Below are 12,106 nucleotides of genomic sequence, written 5' to 3'. Positions count from 1 at the left end.
GCCTATTGACTTAGCTGCTAGAGGGGATTACGCACTGCTGTTAGCTGCGCTCCGTTTGTTTAGCAATAGTTGTTGCCTGTTATATATATATAATCTATATCCCCTCCCCACCCGTCAGTCCTTGATCCCAGGGCTAATTCCATGAATCGGCCAAATCTAAATCCACTGATGGAGCAGCGTGCCACACACAGTGGGGGTGTGAGAGAGAGAGAGAGAGAGAGAGAGAGAGAGTGAGAGAGAGAGAGATGGGATGGCCAGACAGGCCGGATTAACAAAATGGAGAGAGAGAGAGAGAGAGAGAGAGAGAGAGAGAGAGAGAGAATCATCATCATCATAAAAACCAAAACCTCTCCACCTTGAAACTTGCATCAGCAACAAACAGGGGTCATGTGACTTCTAGGTGTCCTCTATATGTTTCTTCACAGAGGCACTCATGACCCAGTGTGCCAACTCATCAGAGAAGACCATCAAGCCCGCACACGTCATCCGTCCAGCCTTGGTAATCGAAAGCGACGCTAATCCCGCTCCTCTCCAAAGCCTGGCGGTGGGGTGGGACCGGCAGAGATCCCGAGGGAGACATGAGGGAGGAAGTTGGATTCTGGAAACAAGGAAGTGCATGTAGGTTTTGGGAAAGAAGAGGGACTCAGCATTGACCCGAGCTGTGAGACAGCGGAGGACTCCAGGAACACAGGACCGCTGAGGATTTAGGATCCCACCGCTCAACCAGGCTTCGCCCTGGAGGCCACAAACCTACCTGAGGACTCTGCAGAGGGGGAATGCTGCAAGAGCTGCTCACCTCCTGCTGCACCCCCCCTCGTGTCACCTGTACTGGAGGTTGAGGGGCCAAGCTTCACCACCGTGGAACTGTGTCAAGATGGAGAAGACTTCTGCCTGACAGCAAGTGAGGGGTAAGAAGCCGCAAGAAGTGTGAGTTTTTCCTATTGGTGAGCTCCGAACTGAGTTTTTAATACGTTCATGAAATCCCTTCATGAAAAGATCCAAACTGTAGATTGGTTGGTTAAGGCTCACCTTCTGATATATACAAGAGAGATCAGACGATGAAACCGAAGTAAGAAAAAAGTATTGGCTTAGTTGGTCACATAATTATCCCACAAGATTAATTTAGTTTGCTGTTAAAGTTTCCAGCAAGTGGAATCCGGCAGTGATCCAGCTGGAGATGTTCGCATGGTCATTGTCAGTCTCGTACAATAGTTTGGAAAATACTATTTTGCCTCCGCAATTATTTTAGAGAATGAGGAAAAAATAGAAACAAATCAAGCTGCAATCACACATTGTGTCATTTATGCATTTCCAATGATGATGAAAACGTCCGATAAAAGCTTTCAAAATTATGCTATTTACAAAAACTCAATCCTGTGTGGAAATGAGTTCATAAGTAGCTTCAGTCTCTGAGTATTATGTGAAAATAGTAACTCAATATTAGGATCATGCTGAGATGCCAGAGTAACAGGATGCAGTATTTGCACTGTGTGTGTGTAGGTGTGCGTGTGCGCGTGCAGTTGACGGTTTGTTCAGATATGTGCGTGAAGAAATGGGAGACGTGAGAAACCGTCAGGTCCAGATCAGAACAAACTATAAACTATGAGACTTGAGAGCTTCACTGAAGTCTTGAGAGGTCAGGAGCAAGCCGAGCTGTGAATGGGTTCCGTCAGGACAATCTCCACGAGGCTCCTTTAATCCTATAACACTTTAAAATCACGCAACGATCCAGCGCCGCTGTCGCAGGCGATGCACTAATTGTTCTTTATAAAAGAGGAAAGTTTTGAGGCCTGCAACAGTGTTACCTCAGAGTTTCCTCAGTAAGGTTTTACCCTTGCACAACCACAACCGGTTGCAAAAAAAAAGCAACGTTTCTTATCTGACTGTTGTACTTTTTTTATGGGGAGGTATGAAAAAAGTAAAACCTTTCTGAGGTGGCAAGATTAAAAAAAAAAGATTTTCATCATAAATACAAAACAAATAAAAGCTTCCTGTTGGCACTTAGTTTAAAGGAATATTGCTCCGAGCGATATGGTGAATTTTACTAATCAGCTGGTAATCAGTCGATAAAAGGGACATTTTCTTTTCCGCTGCAGGGAGGAGCATGATTAGTTTCTCTCTGGTCGAATGTGGCGCGGCTGTACAAGCGAACACTTGTTTTCCGACTGAGTTGAAATGTGCAGGTGTCAGAGCAAGTGTATATGAGGAGGATTACATGCGGGTTAAGCTTCCTCATCATAATAGCTGCTGAAAGTTTCCATCCCAGGTGGCACACAAAGAGCTTAGCCTGACACACTTGTCGACAGCGTAATATCAGAAATTGAATTGTGGGACCACGCACATTCACAAGTGGGTCAAAAATGATAGCCTCTACCCAAAGCTGATCCTGTTTGGACGAGAACAGGGCGTCCTCGTTTTGACGGCCGGTGCAAACTGGCTTAGCGTTTCTTCATTTGTCAAATTACACAATGAACATGTCGATCAAAGGGATGACGCTGAAAATCACTTCACTCAAGTCAAAACAAATCAGTCTGAGAGAGCGAGCGAGAGAGAGAGAGAGAGAGAGAGAGAGAGAGAGAGAGAGAGACTGGGAGAAAAGCTTACTGATGCAACTTTTTAGGTACTCAAATCATAGTTGGACACAAACCACCTTGTTTTTTTAGACACACGCCTGTTTTGAAGCATCTTTACTTCACACTGAAGTTTGTCTGGCCTTTCTCATGGTGCCCACTCACCTTTATTCTCGAAATTTATGAAAGTGTCAGAGCAGATGTTTGTATAAATTAGAGTGGCCTCCCACAAAAAGCTTCCGGCGCCTAAAAGGACCCAATGAATAAACCAACACTGACGTCATTGTCATTTAGTCGCATTTTCAGGTCGTTTTTGTCAAACTTCAGTTTACACCATGTAATCCACTGCACAACCTTTAAAAGCACGAGTTGCTCATGAATATCTATTTCAATTCATAAACAAACTTCATGATCTGTAATTTTGCAGCAAACACTTTTTAACCTTTAATAGAGAAACTTCCTGATTTATACCCATTTTGTTTATAATTGTGTCATTTTCATAGCCTGTATCTTATTGAAACAATTGCATCTTATTGAAAATTCAATTACTAATTGTAAAAAATAGGTTAATAAGGTAAATACAGTTTGATACTGAAAGTAGTTTGTAGTTTGACTAAGTACTTTTGCTCGTGATTGAGTGTAAATTGTGCAATTTAACAGTAGTTTTAAAGTACAACTTTCTAATAGCCTTATCTCACTTATGATCACCTAATAATATGCATACCAAAATAAAATAACATAATTTAAAACATTTGTTATTTTTGTAGTGTTGATTTTCAGTATTATAGAGCATCTTGGTGTTTGTGTTTATATAATGTCTGCGCTTGCACAACGACCTTTGAGAACAGATTCAAGCCTCTGTAAACGTCAACACACTCATGGACAAATCAACTAATGTTTAATCCTGTGAAGCAGACAACTTTGTAGTATTTAAAAAAAACAAACGTTTGAATGAATAAGTACGGACAATATCAAAAGGTCAATTTCCATCTTCGGCCGTTAGGGGATGGCTGCAGTTTTCTTTCCTTTCAGCCTTGTAAACCCGACTTCCAACTCTGTTTTGTTCCCCGTGAGCAGTACACAAATTCAGCATGCTCCTCATCCTCCTGGTCAGCAGTACAAAATATTAACACTAACACTAACCCTATCCACATGCCGAGAAAGACTTTAAGAGTGATTTTCAAAAGATTAAAAAAAAAAGAAGAAGAAGAAGAAGAGGAAGGAACCCAAAACAGTGTCTAAAAACAGAAAGTCTGTGGATTAGATTTGCCTTCCAGCTGAAATTTCATTAAAGATTGCACTAGATTTAGCAGATTGTGTCATTACACCAGCCAACACAGCGTGATTGGTACTTATGGAGGGAGGACGAACAGCGAGACACAGCGGGAAAAAGAGAGGAGCAGGAGAGAGGGAGGAAAAGAGGATTCAGACAGATCCTCCGTCCTTCTTAATCCCCACCCGACGGCTTTTCTGGAGACTGTAAACAGATTGAAGCTGGATATGGACACAGACTTGTGTATGTCACCAAAACAAGGGGCTCTAATAGAAATACTTCAGAGTGTGAACAGACAAAAGTCATGACAAAAACTAAATGTTTACTTTTTTTGTGTGTGTGTGTGTGCGTGTGTGTGTGCGTGCGTGCGTGTGCGTGTGTGTGTGTGAAATGACAATATATGTAACTTGGACATTTATGTCCCTGATCACAATCTGCTTTGGCTCACACAGCTCAAAGTCCTGTGGCAGAGATAACCGAGCCAAAACAAGGCATTTGTTCAGTCAGGATTCCATCCAGAAAAATAAATATAGAAAAAAGATAGATATGAGTGCCAAACTACGTAATCCATTTTGTATCAAACCCTATTTGCACTAATCTGATGTGTGTGTGTGTGTGTGTGTGTGTGTGTGTGTGTACAGTGTCATAATTTCACTTGGGCTGACCAGCTGTGAGTGGCGAGATGTAGGACAGGAAATCTCTGACCAACGGAAAGTCTGTCGGATGTTGTGATCCTCCTGTAATTCAGCTATGACACTGGGGTACGAGGGGGCAATCATGTCATTTCATAGAAAACCGGATGATGTGATTTCACTCAGTGTCACTGAGTGTCTGACCAAAGACTGGAAACTGTGATTTGCTGGTACGCAGCTCGGACACACGTGTCTCAGTGAAAACAACACAGCCATGGATCAGCCAGGAAACTGGATTTACCATAAAAATGTCATTTTATGGAAACTGGATCGTATTGACAGATCCAAAGGCCACTCCGAAAAAAGACTTAACAAATTAAATGTTTGACTTTGGTTGTTTTTCAAAGGTTTCTACAAATTTTAAGAATCCTGAAGAGACGTAGCGAGGGTTCACATGCCGACCATGTTTAATGTATGTTTTTTAGTTTTATAGTTTGTCCATTCGCCTCATTGTGACCTCATTTCATCTACAGAGGAATGGAGGAGATGAGCGGTCAAGATCCAGACTGCGAAGACATGCAAAGGAAGGAGCAGAGGTTGCCATTCCGGGTAGGCTCGACCACACCGTGGCCATCCTCAGATTCGCGCGTGTGTGTGTGTGTGTGTGTGTGTGTGTGTGTGTGTGTGTGTGTGTGTGTGTGTGTGTGTGTGTGTGTGTGTGTGTGTGACACACTAATCATTACATTTTGAGGTGAAGCCATGCTCTCTGGTTGGACTGAGGTGAAGCTTGGGTTGGGGTTAAAGTAAGTGAAGAGTTGGCCGTTGGCAAGTTGCAGTAACGCTCAAGGTTAGAAGGTCAACAGGAACTCAACGTGAGTCGTATGACAGTGAGAGAATTGATGAAAGCGCTATGTTGGCTGTGTGTGTATCCGTCTATCTCGCCACCTGAAAGTACACTCTCGTCATCATGATGGAAGAAACAATTAATAGCCTCAATAATCAAAATAAGACAACCAAACCTCAATGTTTGCAATCAAACCAAAAGGTTTCGAATTCCTGTGTCATTTTCTTCTTTTTAAGTTGATGGAACCGAATTATTTTCGGCTTCCCGGAAGTACCTTAAGGATTAGTCGGCACAGATACAATAGTAGTGATCAGCTTACTAGCTTTTTTTTCTAGCTTTACCAACATTTTGTGTTTCACCACACACTCAATACGTTTCATTTAAAGAGAATTGATTCGTTGTAATTCACAGATAATTCAGTAGATGTTGCAGTATCTTGTAAAAGTTACCTTCCAACCTCCAGATCTTCCCTGACCCCGTTGAGGTGGTCCTGAGCGCAGAGACGTCCCTGAACAGCCAGGGCCACGAAAAGGAGCGACTCCCCTCCATCGTGGTGGAGCCCACCGAGCTCAGCGAGGTGGAGAGCGGAGAGCTGCGCTGGCCCCCGGAGAACATGGACATGGAGGAGGACGAGGAGGACCTGTTCTTAGAGCAGTGCATCCCCCCGGCCAACATCGCAGACTGGGGAGAAGATGAGGAAGAGGAGGAAGAGGAGACGTCGGTTATCCTGAACCAGCCGGGCTTGACGCTTATTGGTGAGATCGGCATCTTTCCACCCGGACAAGGCTCGGCTCTCATTTCTCCAGCTGGGAGTTTGAAAACCTCAAATTACTCACTGTGGCCAGCTCTTATTTTAGGTTTCTGCCTTATTTTAAAACTATATGTGAAGTGGAGAAGTAACCAGCTGCAGCTGTCATGCCATCAGCGGGAATTTCACTTCTCTAAACCTGGATGGGAATGTGTGTGCGTGCACGTATTCGTGTGTGTATCACTGATTTAGACTCATGAATTCATCTTTCAACTTTGACATTCTTCAGTTTCCCATAACAACCCAAGCGTTTTTTGGACTTACAGACATCAATAATGATAATGAGTAAAGACAGGCATTAATATACTCGCGGTGAAGATCAACGAAAATATTTAACTAATTCCTAATGTCACTGATGCAGCTGCCTGAGAATAAGGACAATTCCTCGCATGACAGATTCTGAGAGTCTTGATTGTATAAAACACAGGACATGAGCAGGAAATATAATTTTACATCAAATCACTTCAGTATAAACTGATAATTACCTTACAGTGCAAATCTCCATGAGGAAGCTGTAAGAGGCAATGACCCTCAGTGCCACATCAAACATGTGATTTCAAAGACGACAATAGTTTCACTTTTAAGACATTAAAAAGCACTTTTGACGCTATAGAGATGCTCATAGGTGCAACCCACGTGTATACTCACCTCTGCTGCTCATTCTGCAAATGCACCATGTGACAACGTGACACCATTTAAAGAGGAAATGGCCAGGCAGTGCAATAGTTTAAGATTCAGTTCCAAGACAGTTTGTTCTACTGTGTTGCACCAATGTCATCAAAACAAATTCCTCGTACTGTTTAAACTATACTTGACACTAAACCTGATTCTGTGAAATCAGTGAAAAGATGAAACTGTGACTATGTTGTGTTAATCAACTTTCAGATGACATGTTTCAGCAGCTTAATTAAACTAAACTAAAAAATAGGAGTTGTTGGCTACGTTGTGCAACGCCGCAATTTCACTGTTGAATGTTTGACAGTCGGAACAAAAAATAAGCCCAGCGTGTTCAATTCTCCGCAGACCTGCAGTCGGATGCGTTCAGAGACGACACCCCTACACTTCCACCAAGCAGCGCTCCTGCCTTCAACTGACACCACCTCCGAGGAGTCTTCACCTGTGTGAGCCGGCGAGGAAAACGTCCCGACACACCGACTAACACCATGAAAACACACAACAAGTATCACAATGTGTTGTAGAGATTAAACAACAAACATGCCAGCCGGGACATTTTATTTTCTCATTCATATCAAGGCACAAAACACACAACTCACCATGGGAACACACAAACACACACACCCTGACCATGATTTCAGTATCTTGTAGTTTTTTTTTCTTCTTCTTATTTTAGGGAACATTTTTGCTGACGTTGTGATTTTGTTGTTTCATTTCCTTTATTATTTCCTAAATTTGAAGATCTTCGCGGAGTCACGACCACAGCCTGCCGCAGCGACGATCTTGTCTTTCGTTAATGTATTTGCTCGTTTTGTACACGTCAACTCATATCTCAGTACACGTCCTCCTCAGAAATCACCATTTTCACCCTGCAGGTGACTTTTGAAGGACATTCACTTGCATTTGGGGGTTCGTATTTATCAACACAGTTTGACTGTGTTTGTTGGCTGTTCCCCGCTATTTGCTCGGGTCTGTGGAGCATCACGTTTATTGGAAAACTGGCAGAAATGCATTCACGGCATAGTCTTGTGTAACTTACTAAATGATGGCCACGTCACATATAAGACGTCTCACTGTGCGTAATAAAAATGACACACGATGAGAGATGATCTTAATTCTCACAGTGTTGCAAAAGTCATTGGTCAGAGGAAAACGACTTCTCCTTTTTTTTTTTTTTTTTTGGACCGGAGTGGACACTCAGTTACTTTGTCACATAATGTGAGCCCCCAAAAAAGGAAGGCAGCTCTAGACGTAGAAGCCACTGAGAGCTCTAGACATTTCCTAGTCCTATATTTTGTGTGTAGGCTCGTTGTGAATAACTTGTACATAATAGGGAAAGTCTTTACTGTAATATGATTGTTATAAACTGGACAATAAAACATTTTCCCCACAATAAAGACAAATATTTTCTGGTGATTTGGATTTTTGTTGCTTTATTTCTTAGCTATAATAACTGCTCTTGTGTAAAAACTTGTGAAAAATGTTCAGGCTAACGTTTGTGTGAATCGCTGGATTTATTCTTCCTGCTATCCAAATGGTTTCTTAGGAATGTATGATTTTACAGCTGTCACATTAAGACACAGGAAATTAGGTTTAAAGTTGACTATAAAAGAAATGACTACTGATGCAGATGCTTTATGTGAAAAAAACTAAGAAAAAGTATTTTTTTTTTTTTTTTTAAATCATGGTCATGAAAAGCAACAAAAACAGGGTCATCAATGGGAAATCAGCACAGATTCTGACAATTTCCCGCGTTTCATAATCTTAGTGATTCCTAAAACTACGGAAGCCTTGTCGGTTGCTACATCTTTAGTTTCTAAGTTATGGGGACTTTAATAAGAGTTCTTGGTCTGGAAGAATGAATGAAGCTTGGAGACCACATTTAATAGCTGAAGCTTTAACCGGTTGACTGCTTGACTACAACCTCACATTTTCAGGGTCACTTCTGTTCTCCAAGTCCAAATCCATCTTCAGGACTGAAACTGTAAATTTGCAATGTTGTAAATTGAATTCAAGGAACATATGTCACACTTTCACTTCACACTGATTCATACCAGATCTTCCCAACAGTCACTTTAATGAACTTGGTGTTTGAGTGGGTGGCAAACTCAACGTAGTTCAGGGCCCACATACTCTTTGATCTGTGGGCCAGACTTATATAAATGTAAAACACTGTAAAATGTCCTTGTACTTTGACTTTTGAATAACTTTTATTTGTTAAATCTACAGAAAGTTGTGAAATCCTATCTATGACACATTTCCTTCATGCCAATGTGACGAAAGTATTTCTTGGTAATCAGCCTTGGAATTCTGCATCCTTCCATGTTGTGTACATCACACATCCCTTGACTTAGGCTCAGGGCGGTGACAGTATCGGTTCGGCTCAAGATCCCCTTTTCAAGCTTCGTATCTTTAAGAGTAAAGTGGACACCAAGCTGAAACCTTCATGGTTGTTCATTTTGGTGATATTAACAAAATTGAAGGATAACGTGAAGAAACTCTGAGATCTTCAGTGTGGCTACAAAGTCTGAAATGGATGTTTTGCAGGCATTCATTTTTACACATAAACTCCCTTTATAAATATGGAAGTCAGTCAATGCTTCGTGGAGAAAAAGAAAGAAAAAGAAATCGAAAAAAGATTAAAGGTGATAATCGCATAACTGAATTCTAAGAAATTTTGAAGCTGTGGGTCAGCAGCAAAGATGGAAGGAAGAGTTTCCAGACTCAGCAGTTCTGTTTTCACACTTGAAGTCAAACATTGTGAACCTGGAGTGTTGTGCAAGAGCATGGGGAACGAAGGCAATATAAAAGAGTCATGAGCAGAGCAGCTCCAGAAGTTCCTGTTGGCAGCCAGAGAGCAACAACAGACCACTGAACTGTAAGTTTGAAATCAACTGAATTATCATTTTTAATTATTACACAATACAACATTTTATTTTAATTAAGTTGCTCTATTTTGGGGAATTTCTTATTTAAAGAATCACTCTTTATGAAACACTTGTGTGAGATATTACTCATCTTTACAACATTATAATGATGTTTATATATTGATCCTGACATTTCCTTTTATATGTTTGCAGCTCTGAGGAGCCATGGACTACTTTGGTGAATACGATTTTAACACTACAGACCCTCTAGACTATAATTTCACACTTCCTGAGCTCCCTGACATTTTGATTCCTGAGATTCAGCCAATCCAGATTGTATCTCTGGTCTTATACGCCCTGGTTTTCCTGCTGGGGGTCCCAGGAAATGCTATAGTGGTGTGGGTGACTGGCTTCCGCATGCAGCGCTCGGTCACCTCCATCTGGTTCCTCAACCTGGCCCTGGCCGACCTGCTGTGCTGCCTGTCCCTGCCTCTGCTCATGGTCCCTCTGGCGCACGACGACCACTGGCACTTCGGCCCGCTGGCCTGCACGCTGGTCAAAGGCTCGTTCTACCTGGTGATGTACTGCAGCGTCCTGCAGTTGGTTCTGATCAGCTTGGACCGCCTCGTGCTGGTCACCAGACCCGTCTGGTGTCAGAACCACAGGCGGCCCCGGCAGGCCGCGTACGGCTGCGTGGCCGTGTGGAGTCTGGCCCTTGTGGGCAGCATCCCCCAATTTGTTTACGCACGCGAGATCTCGCCCGGTGAGGACAAGCGCGAGTGCGTGATGACTTACACGAGACGCAGCGTGTGGCCCGTCACCGCCCTACGCTTCGTGATGGCCTTCGTCATCCCCTTCCTGGTCATCGTGGGGTGTCACCTGGTGGTCTACAGCCGGGCGGAGCGGGGGATGACGCGCGGGCGCACCCGCTCCAAGCGCACACTGCGCGTCATCGTGGCCGTGGTGCTGAGCTTCTTCCTGTGTTGGCTGCCTCTGCACATACTGGACTTCCTCCTGCTGTCCACCCCCCGACACGATCCCCGCGGGCCCCACCTGTACCTGGCGCACGTGCTGGCGCTGTGCCTGGCGTACGTTAACAGCTGCCTCAACCCGCTGCTGTACGTGTGTCTGGGCCGCGGATTCAAGGACAGCGTGAGCCGCTCCCTGCGCAACATGCTGCACTTCATCAGCGAGGAACCCAGCACGAGGCATACCGTCATCCACACCGACACCAAGAGCACCAGCACCAGCAGGGAGATGACCAAAATATGAACCAAATATAACACTTTTAATGAAACTGTCTCACCTCTGCTGAGAATCTGCAGAAATCAGTCAGATGAACGTTTCAGGGTGAATTCTGCTTCCTTCCTGTCCCGAGCTTTGGCATTGACCTCTAAGGTGTGAGGCAGTCCTCAATGGAGGGCGAAGGAGAGCTTCAGGTTTTGCTCTTTTTGTTATGAAAAGGAAAACATCATACTAGAAGATGACAGAATTTATATTAACTATAATATCATTTGACTGATGTATGTATGTATATAAGTATGTATAAGTGTGGGTATACTTGGATATAGATGAGTTATGTTGTGAACATATATTTTCATGAAATACAAATGTAATTATTTATATAAATGATCAACTATGGGTTGATATATGGATATTGTATGTGTGTCAGTGTGCATATACATTTTTTTTATATGTTTGAAATGAATTAATGAAAAATTCAGTCGACAAGTGCATGTTTTTGTATTCAAAATAATCAATAGTTTAACCTTCTATCTAGTTGTTTTCATTGTTAAAAAGTGAAAAAAAAAGTTTTATATCCTGCAAAAAGTCATCCTTCTGATTTGCATATTTCTGCTATGAACCTAACCAAGGGCTCGCTGCCCCTAAATTCCTGGTTTTATTATTTGTGAATATGTATTTTTTATGTTTCTTCAGAAAATGCAACAATCCAAGTAGGCAACGGGGTATAATTAACAAGTGTAAAGTCCCAGTTTCGTCCCAAAGTTTCAGTTTGTGATTTATAAATGATATTTCAGCCATAAATCCGTTCAAATGCTTCCTGGAAAACTGAGGAAACTCAATGTGAAAGTTGGTGGAAGAAACAGAACATAAAAAGCTGGCGTGGTGCTTTCTGTCTGTACCACATTTCACATGATCGGCCGAGTGAGGCTTCACGGGAGAAGGATGGACATCCTGAGACACAAAAAGTCTCAAGTCTTTGAGGAGAACAAGCCAAAGCACACCAATGGTCGAAATATTTAAGTTTTGAACTGACCAGCAAGGAGATCTTATCTATTGGTGACTGGAAACTGTTGAAGAGATTTATACAAATGTACAGGGCTGTAATGCTGTTTTTTTTTTTTTTAACTGTTTTATACCAGTAGCAGATACATACCTGGAAACTTCTAGATGGTTTCAAGAGATATTCAGAGGG

At 42.5% G+C, this 12,106-nt stretch overlaps 2 protein-coding genes across 5 annotated transcripts; both read left to right on the top strand.

Moving 5' to 3' along the window:
* Window positions 1–167: 167 nt before the first annotated feature.
* lbhl (LBH regulator of WNT signaling pathway, like) lies at window positions 168–9,411 on the top strand. 4 transcript variants are annotated; one of them, XM_080460362.1, is made up of 4 exons: window positions 168–944; window positions 5,009–5,084; window positions 5,783–6,074; window positions 7,151–8,223. In XM_080460362.1, exons 2-4 carry the CDS (start codon window positions 5,013–5,015, stop codon window positions 7,219–7,221), a joined length of 435 nt encoding a protein of 144 aa, XP_080316488.1. In that variant the 5' UTR covers window positions 168–944; window positions 5,009–5,012; the 3' UTR covers window positions 7,222–8,223. The 4 variants fall into 4 exon arrangements, with proteins under 4 accessions (XP_080316488.1, XP_080316487.1, XP_080316489.1 ...); XM_080460361.1 differs by having other exon boundaries at window positions 188–908; window positions 7,151–9,411; XM_080460363.1 differs by having other exon boundaries at window positions 257–927.
* A 178-nt stretch (window positions 9,412–9,589) lies between these two features.
* On the top strand, window positions 9,590–11,329 carry c5ar1 (complement C5a receptor 1). The gene is made up of 2 exons (XM_080460360.1): window positions 9,590–9,680; window positions 9,883–11,329. The coding sequence occupies exon 2, from the start codon at window positions 9,895–9,897 to the stop codon at window positions 10,939–10,941; it is 1,047 nt and encodes a 348-aa protein (XP_080316486.1). The 5' UTR covers window positions 9,590–9,680; window positions 9,883–9,894; the 3' UTR covers window positions 10,942–11,329.
* The last annotated feature ends 777 nt before the right edge of the window (window positions 11,330–12,106 follow it).

Source organism: Lipophrys pholis, assembly GCF_963383615.2.
Source record: "Lipophrys pholis genome assembly, chromosome: 3".
In the NCBI taxonomy this organism is placed as follows: Eukaryota; Metazoa; Chordata; class Actinopteri; order Blenniiformes; family Blenniidae; genus Lipophrys; species Lipophrys pholis.
The sequence above is the reverse complement of the archived record's forward strand: the minus strand, read 5'-3'. Positions and strand labels throughout refer to the sequence as shown.